The sequence below is a fragment of the Pelodiscus sinensis genome, chromosome 2 (genome assembly GCF_052426305.1).
Source record: "Pelodiscus sinensis isolate ZL-2025 chromosome 2, ASM5242630v1, whole genome shotgun sequence".
Classification (NCBI taxonomy): domain Eukaryota; kingdom Metazoa; phylum Chordata; order Testudines; family Trionychidae; genus Pelodiscus; species Pelodiscus sinensis.
In genome coordinates, this window is record NC_143053.1 from 1,102,218 (window position 1) to 1,123,592 (window position 21,375).

Below are 21,375 nucleotides of genomic sequence, written 5' to 3' on the forward strand. Positions count from 1 at the left end.
ATGTTTAGTTCCTCTTTGGAACCTCCCTTCAGGAAGTTGAAGGCTGCTATCAAATCGCCCCTCAGTCTCCGCTTCTGCAGACTAAACAGACCCAACTCCCTCAGCCTCTCCTCATAAGTCATATGCTCCAGCCCCCTAATCATTTTGGTCGCCCTCCGCTGGACCCTCTCCAATGTGTCCACATCCTTTTTGTAGTGGGGGGCCCAGAACTGGACACAAAACTCCAGATGCGGCCTCACCAAAGCCGAATAAAGGGGAATAATGACATCTCTGGATCTGCTGGCAATGCTCCTCCTAATGCACCTAATATGCCATTAGCCTTCTTAGAATCATAGAATCATAGAATAATAGGACTGGAAGGGACCTCGAGAGGTCATCGAGTCCAGCCCCCCGCCCTCAAGGCAGGACCAAGCTCCGTCTACACCATCCCTGACAGATGTCTATCTAACCTGTTCTTAAATATCTCCAGAGAGGGAGATTCCACCACCTCCCTTGGCAATTTATTCCAATGTTTGATCACCCTGACAGTTAGGAATTTTTTCCTAATGTCCAATCTAAACCTGCTCTGCTGCACTTTAAGCCCATTACGCCTTGTCCTGTCCTCAGAAACCAAGAGGAACAAATTTTCTCCTTCCTCCTTGTGACACCCTTTTAGATATTTGAAAACCGCTATCATGTCCCCCCTTAATCTTCTTTTTTCCAAACTAAACAAGCCCAGTTCATGAAGCCTGGCTTCATAGGTCATGTTCTCTAAACCTTTAATCATTCTTGTCGCTCTTCTCTGGACCCTTTCCAATTTCTCCACATCTTTCTTGAAATGTGGCACCCAGAACTGGACACAGTACTCCAGCTGAGGCATAACTAGTGCAGAGTAGAGCGGCAGAATGACTTCACGAGTTTTGCTTACAACACACCTGTTGATACAACCTAGAATCATATTTGCTTTTTTTGCAACAGCATCACACTGTTGGCTCATATTCAACTTGTGGTCCACTATGACCCCTAGATCCCTTTCCGCCATGCTCCTTCCTAGACAGTCGCTTCCCATCTTGTATGTATGGAACTGATTGTTCCTTCCTAAGTGGAGCACTTTGCATTTCTCTTTATTAAACCTCATCCTGTTTACCTCTGACCATTTCTCTAACTTGCTAAGGTCATTTTGAATTATGTCCCTATCCTCCAAAGAAGTTGCAACCCCACCCAGTTTGGTATCATCTGCAAACTTAATAAGCGTACTCTCTATCCCAATATCTACATCATTGATGAAGATATTGAACAGTACGGGTCCCAAAACAGACCCTTGAGGAACTCCACTTGTTATCCCTTTCCAGCAGGATTTAGAACCGTTAACAACAACTCTCTGACTACGGTTATCCAGCCAATTATGCACCCACCTTATCGTGGCCCTAAGTTATATTTGCCTAGTTTATCAATAAGAATATCATGCGAGACCGTATCAAATGCCTTACTAAAGTCTAGGTATATGACATCCACCGCTTCTCCCTTATCTACAAGGCTCGTTATCTTATCAAAGAAAGCTATCAGATTAGTTTGGCATGACTTGTTCTTCACAAACCCATGCTGGCTATTCCCTATCACTTTATTACCTTCCAAGTGTTTGCATAGGATTTCCTTAATTACCTGCTCCATTATCTTCCCTGGGACAGACGTTAAACTGACCGGTCTATAGTTTCCTGGGTTGTTCTTATTCCCCTTTTTATAGATGGGCACAATATTTGCCCTTTTCCAGTCTTCTGGAATCTCCCCTGTCTGCCATGATTTTTCAAAGATCATAGCTAAAGGCTCAGATACCTCCTCTATCAGCTCCTTGAGTATCCTGGGATGCATTTCATCAGGACCTGGTGACTTGCTGACATCTAACTTTCCTAAGTGATTTTTAACTTATTCTTTGTGTATCCTATCTTCTAAACTTACCCTCTCTCTGCTTGTATTCACTACGTTAGGCACACCTCCAGACTTCTCGGTGAAGACCGAAACAAAGAAGTCATTGAGCATCTCCGCCATTTCCAAGTTCCCTGTTACTGCTTCTCCCTCCTCACTAAGCAGTGGGCCTACCCTGTCCTTGGTCTTCCTCTTGCTTTTAATGTATTTATAAAAGGTCTTCTTGTTTCCCTTTATGCCTGTAGCTAGTTTGATCTCATTTTGTGCCTTTGCCTTTCTAATTTTGCCCCTGCATTCCCGTGTTGCTTGCCTATATTTATCCTTTGTTAGTTGTCCTAGTTTCCATTTTTTATATGACTCCTTTTTTATTTTGAGATCATGCAAGATCTCCTTGTTAAGCCAAGCTGGTCTTTTGCCATATTTTCTATCTTTCCTACACAGCGGAATTGTTTGCTTTTGGGCCCTTAACAACGTCCCTTTGAAATACTTCCAACTCTCCTCAGTTGTTTTTCCCTTCAGTCTTGCTTCCCATGGGACCTTACCTACAAGTTCTCTGAGCTTATCAAAATCTGCCTTCCTGAAATCCATTACCTTAATTGTGCTGGTCTCCCTTCTACCTTTCCTTAAGATCATGAACTCTATTATTTCGTGATCACTGTCCCCTATACTGTCTTCCACTTTCAAGTTCTCAACTAGTTCCTCCCTATTTGTTAAAACCAAATCCAGAACAGCTTCTCCTTGGCTACAAGGGCAGCTTCTTCTTGGCTACAAGGGCACGCTGTTGACTCATATCCAGCTTCTCATCCGCTGTAACCCCCAGGTCCTTTTCTGCAGAACTACTACTTAACCGGTTGGTCCCCACCTTGTACCAATTCTCGGGATTCTTCCGTCCCAAGTGCAGGACTCTACACTTGTCCTTGTTGAACCTCATCAGATTTCTTGCGGCTCAATCCTCCAATTTGTCTAAGTCACTCTGGACCCTATCTCTGCCCTCAAGCATATCTACCTCTCCCCCTAGCTTAGTGTTATCCGCAAACTTGCTGAGGGTGCAACCCATCCCCTCATCCAGGTCATTAATAAAGATATTGAACAAAACCAGTCCTGGAACCGAACCTTGGGGCACTCCACTAGAAACCGACCGCCATCCTGACATCGAGCCGTTGATCACTACCCGCTGGGCCCGGCCTTCTAGCCATCTTTCTATCCATCTTACCGTCCATTTATCCAATCCACATTCCCTTAACTTGCTGGCAAGAATATTGTGGGAGACCGTATCAAAAGCCTTGCTAAAGTCAAGGTATATCACATCCACTGACTTTCCCACGTCCACAGAGCCAGTTACCTCATCATAGAAGCTAATCAGATTGGTCAGGCACGACTTGCCCTTGGTGAATCCATGCTGACTATTCCTGATCACTTTCCTCTTATCCAAGTGCCTCAAAATGGATTCCTTGAGGATCCCTCCATGATTTTTCCAGGAACCGAGGTAAGACTGACCGGCCTATAGTTCCCTGGATCGTCCTTCTTCCCTTTTTTGAAGATGGGCACTACATTTGCCTTTTTCCAGTCATCCGGGATTTCTCCCGATCTCCACGACTTTTCAAAGATAATGGCCAAAGGCTCCTCAATGACATCTGTCAACTCCCTCAGTACCCTCGGATGCATTAAATCTGGACCCATGGATTTGTGTATGTTTAGCTTTTCTAAATAGTTCCTAACCTGTTCTTTACCCACCACGGGCTGTCCATCTTCATCCCATCTTGCGTCACTTGGCGCATTAGTCTGGGAGCCCACCTTGTCCGTGAATACCGAGGCAAAGAAAGCATTGAGTACTTCAGCTTTCCCCACATCCTCTGTCACTAGGGCACGACTCTCATCCAGTAGGGGCCCCACCCCCTCTCTGATCACCTTCTTCTTGTTAACATGCCTGTAGAAACCTTTTTATTTTTCACATCCTTAGCCAGTTGCAATTTATTTGCGCTTTCGCCTTCCTGATAACCCCCCGGCATTCTCGAGCTATACGTTTATACCCCTCTCTGGTCATCTGTCCAAGTTCCCACTCTTTGTAAGCTTCCTTTTTGTGCTTATGTTCATCAAGGATTTCCCCTGTAAACCAGTCCGGTCTCCTACCATGTTTGCCTCTCTTGCTACACATTGGGATGGTTTCTTTCTGTGCCTTCAATAAGGCTTCTTTAAAATACTGCCAGCTGTCCTGGACTCCTTTCCCCTTCATGTTAGCATCCCAGGGGATTCTGCCCATCAGGTCTCTGAGGGTCTGTCTACACTGCCACCCTAGTTCGAACTAGGGTGGCTAATGTCGGCATTCGAAGTTGCAAATGAAGCCCGGGATTTAAATATCCCGGGCTTCATTTACATCTTGCCAGGCACCACCATTTTTAAATCCCCTTAGTGCAGACTCCGTGCCCGCGGCTACACACTTGCCCTCAGTTTGGCTGAGGGATCCAAGCACATCCTGCTGGGAAATGGGATGTTGGCTGGGGAAGCTGAGCACCCCCTGGTGGGTCATGGGGGCATTGGCCGGGGGGGGGTCAGAGCGCCCCCTGGTGGGGCATGGGGGCATGGGCCGGGGGGTCAGAGTGCCCCCTGGTGGGGCATGAGGGCATGGGCCAGGAGGGTCCGAGCGCCCCCTGGTGGGGCATGAGGGTGTGGGCCAGGGGGTCAGAGCGCCCCCTGATGGGGCATGAGGGTGTGGGCCGGGGGGTCAGAGCGCCCCCTGATGGGGCATGAGGGTGTGGGCTGGGGGGTCTGAGAGCCCCCTGGTGGGGCATGAGGGCATGGGCCGGGGGTCAGAGCGCCCCCTGGTGGGGCATGGGGGTGTGGGCCGGGGGTTCACAGCGCCCCCTGATGGGGCATGAGGGTGTGGGCCGGGGGGTCCGAGCGCCCCCTGGTGGGGCATGGGGGTGTGGGCCGGGGGGTCCGAGCGCCCCCTGGTGGGGCATGGGGGTGTGGGCCGGGGGGTCAGAGCGCCCCCTGATGGGGCATGAGGGTGTGGGCCGGGGGGTCTGAGCGCCCCCTGATGGGGCATGAGGGTGTGGGCCGGGGGGTCAGAGCGCCCCCTGGTGGGGCATGGGGGTGTGGGCCGGGGGGGTCAGAGCGCCCCCTGGTGGGGCATGGGGGTGTGGGCCGGGGGATCAGAGCACCCCCTGGTGGGGCATGGGGGTGTGGGCCGGGGGGTCAGAGTGCCCCCTGGTGGGGCATGAGGGCGTGGGCAGGGGGGTTTGAGCGCCCCCTGGTGGGGCATGGGGGTGTGGGCCGGGGGGTCCGAGCGCCCCCTGGTGGGGCATGAGGGCGTGGGCCGGGGGGTCCGAGCGCCCCCCTGGTGGGGCATGGGGGTGTGGGCCGGGGGGTCAGAGTGCCCCCTGGTGGGGCATGAGGGCATGGGCCAGGGGGGTCCAAGCGCCCCCTGGTGGGGCATGGGGGTGTGGGCCGGGGGGTCAGAGTGCCCCCTGGTGGGGCATGAGGGCATGGGCCAGGGGGGTCCGAGCGCCCCCTGGTGGGGCATGGGGGTGTGGGCCGGGGGGTCCGAGCGCCCCCTGGTGGGGCATGAGGACGTGGGCCGGGGGGTCTGAGCGCCCCCTGGTGGGGCATGGGGGTGTGGGCCGGGGGGTCCGAGCGCCCCCTGGTGGGGCATGAGGGCATGGGCCAGGGGGGTCCAAGCGCCCCCTGGTGGGACATGGGGGTGTGGGCCGGGGGGTCAGAGTGCCCCCTGGTGGGGCATGAGGGCATGGGCCAGGGGGGTCAGAGCGCCCCCTGGTGGGACATGGGGGTGTGGGCCGGGGGGTCCGAGTGCCCCCTGGTGGGGCATGAGGACGTGGGCCGGGGGGTCTGAGCGCCCCCTGGTGGGGCATGGGGGTGTGGGCCGGGGGGTCTGCGCGCCCCCTGGTGGGGCATGAGGGCGTGGGCCGGGGGGGTCCGAGCGCCCCCTGGTGGGACATAGGGGTGTGGGCCAGGGGGGTCAGAGTGCCCCCTGGTGGGGCATGAGGGCATGGGCCAGGGGGGTCCGAGCGCCCCCTGGTGGGGCATGAGGGCATGGGCCGGGGGGTCCGAGCGCCCCCTGGTGGGGCATAGGGGTGTGGGCCGGGGGGTCCGAGCGCCCCCTGGTGGGGCATGGGGGCGTGGGCCGGGGGAGCTGACCACCCCCCACAGGAGAATGGGGACAGAGAGCCCCCGCTGGTTAGTCTGGGCCTGTTGGTTTCGGTTCCCGCTTCTCAGCAGCCAGCTGCTTGGCCACTTGCCTGTCACAAGCTCCCGCACCTGCTGGCCCCGCTCCAGCACTTGCTCCAGGTCACCCAGCCGGGAGCGAATCTCCTCACAGAGACCCTGCAGGAAAGTTCCAGGTGAGACTCAAAGGCCCCGCTCGGCCCTGCCGCCCCAGCCCCACCCCCCAACTCCTCCCCCTGGCTGGGCTTCTGGGCTGGGGCCGCTCCATGCACTGTGGCAGGGGCTGGGTGCTCCTTTCACACAGCAATGCCGTAGAAACGCTGGCAGCAAAGCAGGGTTTGAGGGAAGCTTGCGACCCCCGTGTAATAATCTCGTGATCCCTGGAAGGGTCCCGACCAATGTTCCCTCTGAGCTTTTCCATCCATGTGCAGAATAATGTTTGTTCAGTGCACCCTGGCACGTGTGGCTGTGCACCACCAGGAAAAACACAAGCTGCTGGCTGTGGGCGCTTTGCTAACCCGCTGGGCCACCCCAGCAACCAGCTTTCAGGGAACACCGACCCAACCCACAGTCTGAGGCTATGTCTAGACTGCAGGCAACGAGAAAGGGATCTGCTTTTTCCACAGAGTGTTCTCTGAATGGAGGCTCTCTCGCATCTCCGCTGGGATTGCTACGGACCGAGCGGCCACCAGGGCACCTGGGCTTTTTCCTCCTCCCTCTTGTGAGAGCGCCCCTCTTCCCCGTCCACACGCGCCTGCTGCGAAAGCGCTTTCGGAACAAGGCTTCTTCCTCGTAGAAAGAGGGTTACCGGTGTCGGGGGAACCCCTCTGCTCTTCCCGCTTTCTTCCTGGAAGAATGCGATTGCAGTGTGGATGGAAGTGAAGACCCCTGCACTAGGGGCCCTGTCCCTGCTCTGGTGCCTCCCCTCGGCCATGCAGGGTTGGCTTTGCTACGGGGTCCAGCAGGCCACTCACCTGGATTTGCTGGTGTGCGGCCTGCAGATGGCTCACACAGCTGCTGGCCTGCCAGAGCTGGGCCAGGTGCCTCTCCGTGGCAGCCAGCCACTCCTGGAAGGACTCCACAGAGTCCTGGAAGCGCTGAGCAGCCGGCAGGATCCGCTCCAAGCAGCTGTGTCTGTGGGGAAAGGAGGCTGGGGAGTAGGGTTGCCAGATGGTTTCAGAAAAAACCAAACCAAAAACACCAACAAAACACAACAAAAAAAGGACCCGAGAGTTGTTAAGCAAAAAAAGCCCCCCCAAAAACCAAAAAAGCGTGGCCCCTTTAAGAACCACATGGTGAGGCTTTTTGGCCCTAACAGGCCCGCCGTCTTGCCTCCCTGCGCCGGGCCGGGCCGCTCTCCGGTAAGCACCCGGGTTGCCAGGCTGCCTCCGTATTGAGCCGGACAGCCCAGGATTTTCACCTCCTGGCCGGGAAAAAATCAGAAAGTAGCAGACACCTGGCAACCCTACTGGGGTGAGCCGGGCGAGGGCGGCGCTGCGTGGGCCCAGGAGGGAGCTGTGCGACCAGGGGCAGCTAGCGGGGAGTTTCCTGCGGGAGCTCTCAGGCCAAGGAGGAGCGATTACCGGGCCCTTGGGGTACGTGGCTGTCTGTAGTGTGTGTGTTGGGGGGAAGCTGCTGGCTGCCTGAAAGATGCTGCCTGCTGAGAGAGAGAGAGAGAGAGAGAGAGAGAGAGAGAGAGAGAGAGACTGTGTGTGTCTGTCTGTCTGTCTGTCTGTCTGTCTGCTTGGAGGCCCAACAGCTGGCAGCTGGGAGCTTCTTAATGAGGGTTTGAAACCTAGAACCCTCTGTCCATTGGCCAACCCTTAGCCAGGGGGCGGGGCTAGCAGGAAGGCCAGGAGTGCGTGACCAGGGCCGCTAACAGAGCGTTTCGTGCGGGCTCGGGGGGCTGGACACACTTGGCTGGTTTTAAACTGAGCTAAACCCAACCCCCTGGACTGAAAGACAAACCCCCCCAAGAATCTCACCCTCTACAGGACAGGATGCAGGCAGAAGCCCAGCAGCAGAGGGGGGCTCTGTTTATGGCACCCACTGTGGCATGAACGATTCCCTGCCCCGTGGGCGGCTGGCATGTGTGCGCATTCGGTGCAAGGAGCTCCTGGCCCTCAGACGCGTATGGGCTTTGGAGGCCAGGGTGCCTGAACTGGAGGAGCCGAGGGAGGCCGAGAGGTATGCAAATGAGGCTTTCCAGGACGCTGTAGAACTGTCCCACCCAGAGTCAGACAGCCCCTGGGCTGCGGAGGACGATGAAAGGCTCAGGGAAGGAGAACACTCACTGGAGCAGAGGGAAACCATCCCAGTCGGGCCCCTCCTTGCAGAGGATGTTGTGGTCTCCTCTCGCACTGAGGGTCCTCTCCGGGGAGGGAGCTCCCGTCCACGTGGGACGAGGCCTCCAGAGTCTGCGCCAGCCGGTGCTGGATGTCCCCACTGCTCTGCCCCAGGATCAGATACCTCATCCTCAGGGCCTCCACCTTCTCCTGGGCCGGCTGGGCTTCCTCCCCTGCAGAGGGATTCCAGTCGGGGGAGCACTCGGCTGCCGGGCCCGCGGGAGAAACTGTCACGTTGTTGGATGTCAAGGGGAGCAGGCAGATCCGGGCCGGGCCCCCAGGGGTGTTTGCCCCAAAGTCCGTCCAAAGGGGCCGTGCGGGGTCAAAGGGAGCTTCCGTCCTGCTGATTGTGTCTGCCCGTGTGCCGGTGTGGGGCCTGGGGGCTACGGACACGGGCTCTGGGCTGGTGCGCTGGGTGTCCCTGCTGTAGGGAGGGGCTGTCCAGTCAGTGACTGTGCGAACTAGCCCGGCCCCAGGGACACTGGCTCTCGGTGAGGCCGATTCACACCTGAGGGAGGCATCTGGGAACAGGCGAACCAGCCAGGGCGTAATGGCGGCTGACATGTGAAACAGACCAGTCACTTGGCCTTGTGACCCGCTCCAGTCTGGGAGACCCCAGAGACACAGACGTGCCAGGAGGCGTCTCCGTCTCGGCTGTAATCTCGCTCCTGATCCCAGGTGCAGCCTTGCGGGGCAGCGAGCGGGAAGGAGGCCGACCCGCCCTGGCACAGGATGGGCACCAGAGACTGCTAAGCCGGCAGCTTGTAGCATCTCTGCTGAGAGCCTGCGTCCAGAGCTGGGTGCCTGGTGCGTGCGACGGATTCGCCTTCACAGCCTCAGTCCCGCCTTCCCTCTCTCTCGTTAATAACCCCTCAGGGGGTGGATGCTAAAGGACGGGCCCAGCGTGATCTCGTGGGGAAGATCCAGCGTGGGAACTGACCGGGGATCTGGGGCTGGTTCCTTGGGACCCGGAGAACCCGTCCGGGTAGGTGGGACTGGGTTCTAGAACCCCCCCGTCAGGCCTGGGGCTGGGTGGGGCACGGATATAGCTGGGGTGTCCGAGGGGTTTTGCTCGTGAGGGTCCTGCTGGGACTGGCAGCTGGAGCGCTCGGTGGGGCTAGTTTGTGGCCTTTTTGGGAAATGTCTCCAGTCTAGGGCTGTGAGGAGCCTGGTTTGAGCAATTCGCCCTCAGCAGGCGCCCACAGCGGTGCCCAGACCCAGCCTGGTCCGTCACAGGAACAGAGAGAGTTGGGTTTGTGATGACCGGGAGAACTGTACGGTGATTTGCCTGCCTGGTGCGAAGGCTGCGGATCTCTCGAGACAACTAGATAGACTTGTGTAGTGCTGGGGAGGAGCCGGTGGTCGTGGTACATGTAGGTACCAATGACATAGGGAAGGGTAGGAGAGAGGTTCTGGAGGCCAAATTTAGGCTGCTAGGAAAGAGACTGAAATCCAGGACCTCTATGGTGGCATTCTCGGAAATGCTTCCAGTTCCACGAGCAGGGCCAGGCAGGCAGAGCGTCAGAGTCTCAATGTGTGGATGAGACGATGGTGTAGGGAGGAGGGGTTTAGATTTTTTGGGAACTGGGGACACTTTTGGGCTGGGGGGAGGCTAGACAGGAAGGACGGGCTCCACCAAGACCAGAATGGAACCAGACTGCTGGCATGTCACATTCCAAAGGTCGTCGAGCAGTTTTTAAACTAAGGGCTGGGGGAAAGCCAACGGGTGCGGAGGAGCACGTGGACTGGACAGAAACACCTCTTAGGGGAGGGTCTGTTCAGAGAGATGCTCTGTGTCCTAGTCAGGAGGAGAGGATGGACGAATGGGTCACATCAGATGAGACGCAATCAAATGAAAAAGAGTCGAACCCATCAGGGAGTGGCAGACAGATAAACAGGGACAAATATTTAAAGTGCTTATACACAAATGCTAGAAGTCTAAATAGTAAACCAGGTGAACTGGAGGGCCTAGTTCTAAGGGAGGATATTGATGTAATAGGCAACATGGAAACTTGGTGGGATGAGGACAATGAATGGGACAAAGTCATGCCAGGGTACTAAATATATTGGAGGGACAGAACAGCTCGTGAAAGAAAAAGTAGAATCAAATGAAGTAAAAATCTTAAATGAGCCAAAATGTTCCATAGAATCTCTATGGACAGTAATTCCGTGCTCCAATAATAAGAATATAGCAGTCGGGATATATTATCGACCAACTTCTAGAGTTGTTTGAGGGGGTCAACAAACATGCGGACAAGGGGGATCCAGTGGATATAGTGTACTTAGATTACTAGAAAGCCTCTGACAAGGTCCCTCACCAAAGGCTCTTGTGTAAATTAGGTTGTCATGGGCTAAGAGGGAAGGTCCTTTCATGGACTGAGAACTGGTTAAAAGACAGGAAACAAAGAGTTGGAATAAATGGTAAATTTTCAGAATGGAGAGGGGTAGCTAGTGGTGTTCCCCAAGGGGCAGTCCTGGGACCAATCCTATTTACCATACTTATAAATGATCTAGAGAAAGGGGTAAACAGTGAGGTGGGAAAGTTTGCAGACGACACTAAACTGCTCAAGAGACTTAAGACCAAAGCAGACTGGGAAGAACTTCCAAAAGTTCTCACCAAACTGAGTGATTGGGCAACAAAATAGTAAATGAAATGTAATGTGGATAAATGTAAAGTAATGCACATCGGGAAAAATAACCCCAACTAGACATACAATACGATGGGGGCTAATTTAGCTACAACTAATCAGGAAAGAGATCTTGGTGTCATTGTGGATAGTTCTCTGAAGACGTCTACGCAGTTTGCAGCGGTGGTGAAAGAAGCAAATAGGATGTTAGGAATCATTAAAAAAGGGATAGAGAATAAGACAGAGAATATCTTATTGCCCTTATATAAATCCATGGGACGCCCACATCTGGAATCCTGCTTACAGATGTGCTCTCCTCATCTCAAAAAAGAGATACTGGCATTGGAAAAGGTTCAGAGAAGGGCAGCTAAAATGCTGAGGGGTTTGGAACGGGTCCCATATGAGGAGAGGTTAAAGCGACTGGGACTTTTCATTTTGGAAAAGAGGAGACTGAGGGGATATGATAGAGGCCTATAAAATCATGAGTGGTGTGGAGAAAGCAAATAAGGAAAAGTTATTTACTTGTTCCCATAATATAAGAACTAGGGGTCACCAAATGAAACTAATGGGCAGCAGGTTTAAAACAAAGCAAAGGAAGTTTTTCTTCACTCAGTGCGCAGTCAACCTGTGGAACTCCTTGCCAGAGGATGTGGTGAAGAACAGGATTTTAACAGGGTTCAAAAAAGAGCTAGATAGATGCAGGGAGGTTACGTCCATCAATGGCTGTGAGCCAGGCTGGGCAGGGATGGTGTCCCTAGGGTCTGTCTGTCAGAGGGTGGAGATGGATGGCAGGAGGGAGATCGCTTGATCAGTACCTGTTTGGTTCTTTCCTCGGGGGCACCTGGCACTGGCCACTGTGGGCAGACAGGACGCTGGGCTGGATGGGCCTTTGGTCTGACCCCGTCTGGCCGCTCTTATGTTCACCTGACAAGGACAGTGCTAGTGACTATGAAATGCCCAGGGAGATGAGAGAGGCGATCAAAATAAAAGACTTGATCACAGTGGGGGATTTCAACTACCCCCATACTGACTGGGTACACGTCACCTCAGGGTGGGATGCAGGGAAAACATTTCTTGATACCTTAAATGACTGCTTCTCGGAGCAGCTGGGTCTGGAACCTGCGAGGGGAGAGGCTATTCTGGATTTAGTCCTAAGTGGAGCGCAGGATCTGGTCCAAGAGGTAAGTATAACTGGACCGCTTGGAAATAGTGACCATAATGTGATAAAATGTAACATCCCTGTGGTGGGAAAAACCCCTCAGCAGCCTGACACTGGCATTTCATTTCAGAAAGGGGAGAAAGAGGAGAAAGACAAAAGAGGAGAAACTTAAACAACAAATAGTCGTGCAGCACCTTATAGAATCATAGAATCATAGAATCATAGGACTGGAAGGGACCTCGAGAGGTCATCGAGTCCAGCCCCCCGCCCTCAAGGCAGGACCAAGCTCCGTCTACACCATCCCTGACAGATGTCTATCTAACCTGTTCGTAAATATCTCCAGAGAGGGAGATTCCACCACCTCCCTTGGCAATTTATTCCAATATTTGACCACCCTGACAGTTAGGAATTTTTTCCTAATGTCCAATCTAAACCTCCCCTGCTGCACTTTAAGCCCATTACTCCTTGTCCTGTCCTCAGAAACCAAGAGGAACAAATTTTCTCCTTCCTCCTTGTGACACCCTTTTAGATATTTGAAACCCGCTATCATGTCCCCCCTTAATCTTCTTTTTTCCAAACTAAACAAGCCCAATTCATGAAGCCTGGCTTCATAGGTCATGTTCTCTAGACCTTTAATCATTCTTGTCGCTCTTCTCTGTACCCTTTCCAATTTCTCCACATCTTTCTTGAAATGTGGCGCCCAGAACTGGACACAGTACTCTAGCTGAGGCCTAACTAGTGCAGAGTAGAGCAGCAAAATGACTTCACGAGTTTTGCTTACAACACACCTGTTGATACAACCTAGAATCATATTTGCTTTTTTTGCAACAGCATCACACTGTTGACTCATATTCAACTTGTGGTCCACTATGACCCCTAGATCCCTTTCCGCCATGCTCCTTCCTAGACAGTCGCTCCCTTTCTTGTATGTATGGAACTGATTGTTCCTTCCTAAGTGGAGCACTTTGCATTTCTCTTTATTAAACCTCATCCTGTTTACCTCTGACCATTTCTCTAACTTGCTAAGGTCATTTTGAATTATGTCCCTATCCTCCAAAGAAGTCGCAACCCCACCCAGTTTGGTATCATCTGCAAACTTAATAAGCGTACTCTCTATCCCAATATACTTAATAAGCGTACTCTCTATCCCAATATACTTAATAAGCGTACTCTCTATCCCTCGTGGAACGAGGAGTACAGCTAGTTCGAACTAGGAAGCCTAATCCGAACTAGCTACTCCGTGCTGCGTGTAGCCGCGCTGCACGGGGTTCGAACTGCCGGCATTTAAAAATGGCGCCGGCCGGCTTCATGCAAATGAAGCCCGGGAAATTCAAATCCTGGGCTTCATTTGCAAGTGCGGTATGCCTACATTATCCTGCTGGTTCGAATTAGGAGGGTAGTGTAGACATACCCTAACAAAACATGTAGATGGTAGCAAGAGTTTTCGTGGGCACAGCCCCCTTCTGAAGATGACGGGAGTGTTGGATGTCCAGAACTAAAGTGAAATAGGGGAGAAGAAGTGGGGGTGGGAGGAAAGAGACAGTGAGTATATAAATATCAAAGGGAAAACCAAGCAGGTATGTATCAAGCAAAACTGATAGTCTATAAACATCTAAAGACTGGCTAGCTGAAGGAAGCAGAGAAGGACCATTAGTTAGCATTGAGAGAGGAGGAGTACTAACGCCAGAATCTACACAGACAAAGAACCATTGGCACCTTCATTGGTTGGTAGGTTGATAATGACCCAGCCATCGGTATCTCGATTCAAACCATTGGCATGTGAATTAAACTTGTGAATGAATTGTAGTTCCAACCCTTCCCTGTGTATTTGGCTTGTGGAATTGGTCTGTTCCCCCTGCCCCCTCCCCTATTTAACTTTGGTTCCGGACATCCAACACTCTGCTCCTCTGAAGAAGCGGGCTGTGCCCACGAAAGCTCATGACCAGATCCATGTTTCGTTAGTCTTTAAAGTGCAACCAGACTATTTATTGTTTACGTTTATTCTGTACAGACTAACTCGGCTACCCTCTGAAACAAACGAGGAGGTGAGTTAAACAGAAATTAAATGGTACAGTGACAAAAGTAAAATTCCTGCAAGCAGCATGAAACTTTTCAAAGGCCCAACTTAAATGTATACCCCCGAATTAAAAACTCAGTAAGAGAACCAAAAAAGTGCCACCGTGGCTTAACAACTAAGTAAAAGAAGAGGTGAGAGATAAAGGCATCATTTAAAAAGGGGAAGTTAAATCCTAGTGAGGAAAATAGAAAGGAGTATAAACTCTGTCACATTAAGTGTAAAAATAAAATAAGAAAAGCCAAAAAGGAGTTTGAAGAGCAGCAAGCCCAAAACTCAAAAAGTAACAGCAAAATGTTTTCTAAGTACATCAGAAGCAGGAAGCCAGTTACAGGGCCGGACGGAGGCATGGGCGAGCCGGGCTGCTGCCCAGGGCACCAACTGATGGGGGGGCGCCTGATGGCAGCTGTAAGGGGTGCGCGGCGTCCCTTACAGCTGCCATCAGGTGCCGCACGCCCAGCTCCCGCGGCGCCGGCCAGCAATGCCTTCCCCCCCAAGACTGCAGGGCCCTGCATGGCCCGGCACGCGTGCCAGCAGCGCTGGCCAGGCCGGGCTGGGCGGCGCATGCACTGTGCGCCCCGCGGGCGGGCCCTGGGCTCTGCGCCAGTGGCCGTGGCTGGCCCGTGCATGCGCTGTGCGCCCCAGGGGTGGGCCCCGGGCTGCGTGCCAGTGGCCGTGGCTAGCCCGTGCATGCGCCGTGCACCCAGGGGTGGGCCCCGGGCTGCGTGCCAGTGGCCGTGGCTAGCCCGTGCATGCGCCGTGCACCCAGGGGTGGGCCCCGGGCTGCGTTCCAGTGGCCGTGGCCAGCCCGCGCATGCGCCGTGCACCCAGGGGTGGGCCCCGGGCTGCGTTCCAGTGGCCGTGGCTAGCCCGTGCATGCGCCGTGCACCCAGGGGTGGGCTCCGGGCTGCGTGCCAGTGGCCGTGGCTAGCCCGTGCATGCGCCGTGCACCCAGGGGTGGGCTCCGGGCTGCGTTCCAGTGGCCGTGGCTAGCCCGCGCATGCGCCGTGCACCCAGGGGTGGGCCCCGGGCTGCGTTCCAGTGGCCGTGGCTAGCCCGCGCATGCGCCGTGCACCCAGGGGTGGGCCCCGGGCTGCGTTCCAGTGGCCGTGGCTAGCCCGTGCATGCGCCGTGCACCCAGGGGTGGGCCCCGGGCTGCGTGCCAGTGGCCGTGGCTAGCCCGTGCATGCGCCGTGCACCCAGGGGTGGGCTCCGGGCTGCGTGCCAGTGGCCGTGGCTAGCCCGCGCATGCGCCGTGCACCCAGGGGTGGGCTCCGGGCTGCGTGCCAGTGGCCGTGGCTAGCCCGTGCATGCGCCGTGCACCCAGGGGTGGGCTCCGGGCTGCGTGCCAGTGGCCGTGGCTAGCCCGCGCATGCGCCGTGCACCCAGGGGTGGGCTCCGGGCTGCGTGCCAGTGGCCGTGGCTAGCCCGTGCATGCGCCGTGCACCCAGGGGTGGGCCCCGGGCTGCGTGCCAGTGGCCGTGGCTAGCCCGTGCATGCGCCGTGCACCCAGGGGTGGGCCCTGGGCTCTGCGCCAGTGGCCGTGGCTAGCCCGCGCATGCGCCGTGCACCCAGGGGTGGGCCCCGGGCTGCGTGCCAGTGGCCGTGGCTAGCCCGTGCATGCGCCGTGCACCCAGGGGTGGGCCCCGGGCTGCGTGCCAGTGGCCGTGGCTAGCCCGCGCATGCGCCGTGCACCCAGGGGTGGGCCCCGGGCTGCGTTCCAGTGGCCGTGGCTAGCCCGTGCATGCGCCGTGCACCCAGGGGTGGGCCCTGGGCTCTGCGCCAGTGGCCGTGGCTAGCCCGCGCATGCGCCGTGCACCCAGGGGTGGGCCCCGGGCTGCGTTCCAGTGGCCGTGGCTAGCCCGTGCATGCGCCGTGCACCCAGGGGTGGGCCCTGGGCTCTGCGCCAGTGGCCGTGGCTAGCCCGCGCATGCGCCGTGCACCCAGGGGTGGGCCCCGGGCTGCGTGCCAGTGGCCGTGGCTAGCCCGCGCATGCGCCGTGCACCCAGGGGTGGGCCCCGGGCTGCGTTCCAGTGGCCGTGGCTAGCCCGTGCATGCGCCGTGCACCCAGGGGTGGGCTCCGGGCTGCGTGCCAGTGGCCGTGGCTAGCCCGCGCATGCGCCGTGCACCCAGGGGTGGGCCCCGGGCTGCGTTCCAGTGGCCGTGGCTAGCCCGTGCATGCGCCGTGCACCCAGGGGTGGGCTCCGGGCTGCGTGCCAGTGGCCGTGGCTAGCCCGCGCATGCGCCGTGCACCCAGGGGTGGGCTCCGGGCTGCGTTCCAGTGGCCGTGGCTAGCCCGTGCATGCGCCGTGCACCCAGGGGTGGGCTCCGGGCTGCGTGCCAGTGGCCGTGGCTAGCCCGCGCATGCGCCGTGCACCCAGGGGTGGCGCCGCGTGCCCGGGCCCAGGGCGCCAAATGGGCTCAGGCCGATCGAGATGCTAAAGGAGCCCTCAAAGATGATACAGTCATTGTAGCGACGCTAAATGAATTCTTTGCTCCAGTCTTCACGGCTGAGGGTATTGGGGAGATTCCCAAACCTGGGCCATTCTTTTTAGGTGACAAATCTGAGGAATTGTCCCAGATTGAGGTGTCATTAGAGGAGGTTTTGGAACAAATTGATAAACTTCACAGGAACACGTCACCAGATGACATTCAGCCAAGAGATCTGAAAGAACTCAAGTGGGAGATTGCGGAACTATTATCTGTGGTTGTAGTAAGTTGAGGGTGGGTCACATGGACCTGAATAAAGGCCTGTAACATGAAAACAGCAACAGGCCTGCAATCTAGTGAGCAAGGTCTGGTTCAGTAACACCGGAGCCAAGAGAGAGGCCCTATTGATAACTGTACGATTGTGTAAGTTAGGTGGAGCATGGAAGGACACAGGGAGGCGCTGGGTACAGGCTGTGAGCCAAAGGGAGTAACGGAACATCTTAATAAGAAACGTCTTGGTACAAAGACTCCCCCAAAACTAATGCACAGACTGACCTAGGTTCAGGACCAGGTCGAGATTGACGGCATGAAGGGTAGTGAGCGAGCCCCCCTTCCGTAAGGTGAGGGGTGGTAACTCGGCAACAGGGGGTGGTAACCTGGTGCGTAGAGAAGTGATGTCAGTTGTTTGTACCTGTCTATAAAAGGACACTGCAGAGGGGGCTCTCCGGCCGACCTGGGGGGGCGCACTAGGCGCCTGACCGGTTTACTTTAACCAAAAGAAGGCTGAGGGGGGACATGATTGCACTTTTTAGATATATTAGAGGGATAAATACCAGGGAGGGAGAGGAATTATTTAAGCTTAATACCAATGTGGACACAAGAACAAATGGATATAAGCTGGCTAGTAGGAAGTTTAGACTTGAGATTAGACGCAGGTTTCTAACCATTAGAGGAGTGAGGTTCTGGAACGGCCTTCCAAGGGAAGTAGTGGGGGCAAAAGATCTATCTGGTTTCAAGATTAAACTAGATGGGTTTATGAAGGGGATGGTTTGATGAGATAACATGATCTTGGTAACTTATTGTTCATTCATTATCAGTGGGAATAGGTCAATGGAGGGATGATAGGAGTTACTATAGAGAACTTTCTGGGTGTCTGGCTGATGAGTCTTCCCACATGCTCAGGGTTTAGCTGATCGCCATATTTGGGGTGGGGAAGGAATTTTCCTCCAGGGTAGATTGGCAGAGGCCCTGGAGGTTTTTCGCCTTCCTCTGTAGCATGGGGCACAGATCACAGCTGGAGGATTCTCTGCATCTTGGGGCCTTCACAGTATTTGAAGGCTTCAGTATCTGAGATCTAGGTGAGAGGATTATTCTAGGAGGGGTGGGTGAGATTCTGTGGCCTGCACTGTGCAGGGGGTCAGACTAGATGATCAGAATGGTCCCTTCTGACCTATGAGTCTCTGAGTCTCTGAGGTGTCATTGCCTAAACTTACAGAATGCACAGTCGCCTAACTCTGGGTCTGTCTACACTACCACTCTAGTTCGAACTAGGGGGGTTAATGTAGTCATACCGAGTTGCAAATGAAGCCTGGGATTTGAATTTCCCAGGCTTCATTTGCATAAAGCTGGCCAGCGCCATTTTTAAATGCCGGCTAGTTGGGACCCCGTGCCACGCGGCTACACGCGGCTACACGCGGCACGGACTAGCTAGTTCGGATTAGGCTGGGGCTCTGCCCAGCACCAGACGCGACTGCCTGGCCTGCAGGGAATTGGGGTGGTGCCCAGCGCCCCTCAAGCCAGCCCCAGGCACAGGCTCCGCAGCCACTTCCAGCCCCAAAGCCCCGGTTCACGGTGCGGCCCTCTGTGCCAGGTCCCTGCCGAGCCTGGTCCCCCAGGGCAGGAAAGGGGCCAGTGCGGGACCCACGGGCCTGCCAGGCCAACGATACATCATGGCTCTGCTACCCACCTGGTGTTGGCCTCCTGGAGCAGCTTTTCCCACTTCTCCTGCAGGTGTGAGAGGCCCCCGCCCGCCGGTCCCTCGCCAGGCAGCTGCCTGTCCTGCAGCACACGCTCCACCCAGGGCCTCCGCTCAGCCAGAAGCCGTTGCAGGAGCTGGTGGGAAACCAGGGAGGGGAGCTGGTGATGCCAAGGCAGGTCCTGGGCCCAGCTCCCGGCACTGAGCTTGGGCCGCAAAGCCACCCGCAGGAGCACGAGGCTGCCCCGCAGCAGCTGTTACACCCGGGCGGGGCAGGGATCCGGCCGGCCAGGGCCAGGCAGGGCGGTGGGCAGGAGGCTGAGCCGGGGCTGCAGCGTGAGCGCAGCGGGCAGAGGTTGTTCAGCGCCCGGGGGCAGGAGCCGGAGGGGCAGGGCGGGGGCAGCGGGCAGAGGCCGTTCAGCACCATGAGGCAGGAGACCGAGGGGCAGGGCGGGGGCAGCGGGCAGAGGCCGTTCAGCACCATGAGGCAGGAGACCGAGGGGCAGGGCGGGCGCAGCGGGCAGAGGCCGTTCAGCACCATGAGGCAGGAGACCGAGGGGCAGGGCGGGTGCAGCGGGCAGAGGCTGTTCAGCACCATGGGGCAGGAGACCGAGGGGCAGGGCGGGCGCAGCGGGCAGAGGTTGTTCAGCGCCCGGGGGCAGGAGACCGAGGGGCAGGGCGGGTGCAGAGGGCAGAGGCTGTTCAGCACCATGGGGCAGGAGACCGAGGGGCAGGGCGGGCGCAGCGGGCAGAGGTTGTTCAGCGCCCGGGGGCAGGAGACCGAGGGGCAGGGCGGGTGCAGCGGGCAGAGGTTGTTCAGCGCCCGGGGGCAGGAGACCGAGGGGCAGGGCGGGTGCAGCGGGCAGAGGTTGTTCAGCGCCCGGGGGCAGGAGACCGAGGGGCAGGGCGGGCGCAGCGGGCAGAGGTTGTTCAGCGCCCGGGGGCAGGAGACCGAGGGGCAGGGCGGGTGCAGCGGGCAGAGGTTGTTCAGCACCATGGGGCAGGAGACCGAGGGGCAGGGCGGGTGCAGCGGGCAGAGGTTGTTCAGCGCCCGGGGGCAGGAGACCGAGAGGCAGGGCGGGCGCAGCGGGCAGAGGCTGTTCAGCGCCCGGGGGCAGGAGACCGAGGGGCAGGGCGGGCACAGCGGGCAGAGGCTGTTCAGCGCCCGGGGGCAGGAGACCAAGGGGCAGGGCGGGCACAGCGGGCAGAGGCTGTTCAGCGCCCGGGGGCAGGAGACCGAGAGGCAGGGCGGGCGCAGCGGGCAGAGGCCGTTCAGCGCCCGGGGGCAGGAGACCGAGGGGCAGGGCGGGCGCAGCGGGCAGAGGCTGTTCAGCGCCCGGGGGCAGGAGACCGAGGGGCAGGGCGGGTGCAGCGGGCAGAGGCCGTTCAGCGCCCGGGGGCAGGAGACCGAGGGGCAGGGCGGGTGCAGCGGGCAGAGGTTGTTCAGCGCCCGGGGGCAGGAGACCGAGGGGCAGGGCGGGTGCAGCGGGCAGAGGTTGTTCAGCGCCCGGGGGCAGGAGACCGAGAGGCAGGGCGGGCGCAGCGGGCAGAGGCCGTTCAGCGCCCGGGGGCAGGAGACCGAGAGGCAGGGCGGGTGCAGCGGGCAGAGGTTGTTCAGCGCCCGGGGGCAGGAGACCGAGGGGCAGGGCGGGTGCAGCGGGCAGAGGTTGTTCAGCGCCCGGGGGCAGGAGACCGAGGGGCAGGGCGGGCGCAGCGGGCAGAGGTTGTTCAGCGCCCGGGGGCAGGAGCCGGAGGGGCAGGGCGGGGGCAGCGGGCAGAGGCCGTTCAGCACCATGAGGCAGGAGACCGAGGGGCAGGGCGGGGGCAGCGGGCAGAGGCCGTTCAGCACCATGAGGCAGGAGACCGAGGGGCAGGGCGGGTGCAGCGGGCAGAGGCTGTTCAGCACCATGGGGCAGGAGACCGAGGGGCAGGGCGGGCGCAGCGGGCAGAGGTTGTTCAGCGCCCGGGGGCAGGAGACCGAGGGGCAGGGCGGGTGCAGCGGGCAGAGGTTGTTCAGCACCATGGGGCAGGAGACCGAGGGGCAGGGCGGGTGCAGCGGGCAGAGGTTGTTCAGCGCCCGGGGGCAGGAGACCGAGGGGCAGGGCGGGTGCAGCGGGCAGAGGTTGTTCAGCGCCCGGGGGCAGGAGACCGAGGGGCAGGGCGGGCGCAGCGGGCAGAGGTTGTTCAGCGCCCGGGGGCAGGAGACCGAGGGGCAGGGCGGGCGCAGCGGGCAGAGGCTGTTCAGCGCCCGGGGGCAGGAGACCGAGGGGCAGGGCGGGCACAGCGGGCAGAGGCCGTTCAGCGCCCGGGGGCAGGAGACCGAGGGGCAGGGCGGGCGCAGCGGGCAGAGGCCGTTCAGCGCCCGGGGGCAGGAGACCGAGGGGCAGGGCGGGCACAGCGGGCAGAGGCTGTTCAGCGCCCGGGGGCAGGAGACCGAGGGGCAGGGTGGGCACAGCGGGCAGAGGCCGTTCAGCGCCCGGGGGCAGGAGACCGAGAGGCAGGGCGGGCGCAGCGGGCAGAGGCTGTTCAGCGCCCGGGGGCAGGAGACCGAGGGGCAGGGCGGGCACAGCGGGAAGAGGCTGTTCAGCGCCCGGGGGCAGGAGACCGAGGGGCAGGGCGGGCGCAGCGGGCAGAGGCTGTTCAGCGCCCGGGGGCAGGAGACCGAGGGGCAGGGCGGGCAC

The 21,375-nt window shown here is 57.9% G+C and overlaps 1 protein-coding gene across 2 annotated transcripts in view; it reads right to left on the reverse strand.

The window, feature by feature from the left end:
- The window catches only part of LOC142825942 (microtubule-actin cross-linking factor 1, isoforms 6/7-like), a 199,083-nt gene that overhangs the window by 169,065 nt on the left and 8,643 nt on the right, over positions 1 to 21,375 (reverse strand). For both annotated transcript variants that reach the window (XM_075918188.2, XM_075918187.2), the window contains 3 exons: positions 18,686 to 18,831; positions 7,059 to 7,218; positions 6,159 to 6,243 (listed from right to left, as the gene is read on the reverse strand). In XM_075918188.2, coding sequence (XP_075774303.2) covers positions 6,159 to 6,243; positions 7,059 to 7,218; positions 18,686 to 18,831 — 391 coding nt within the window. The remainder of the gene's footprint in view (positions 1 to 6,158; positions 6,244 to 7,058; positions 7,219 to 18,685; positions 18,832 to 21,375) is intronic.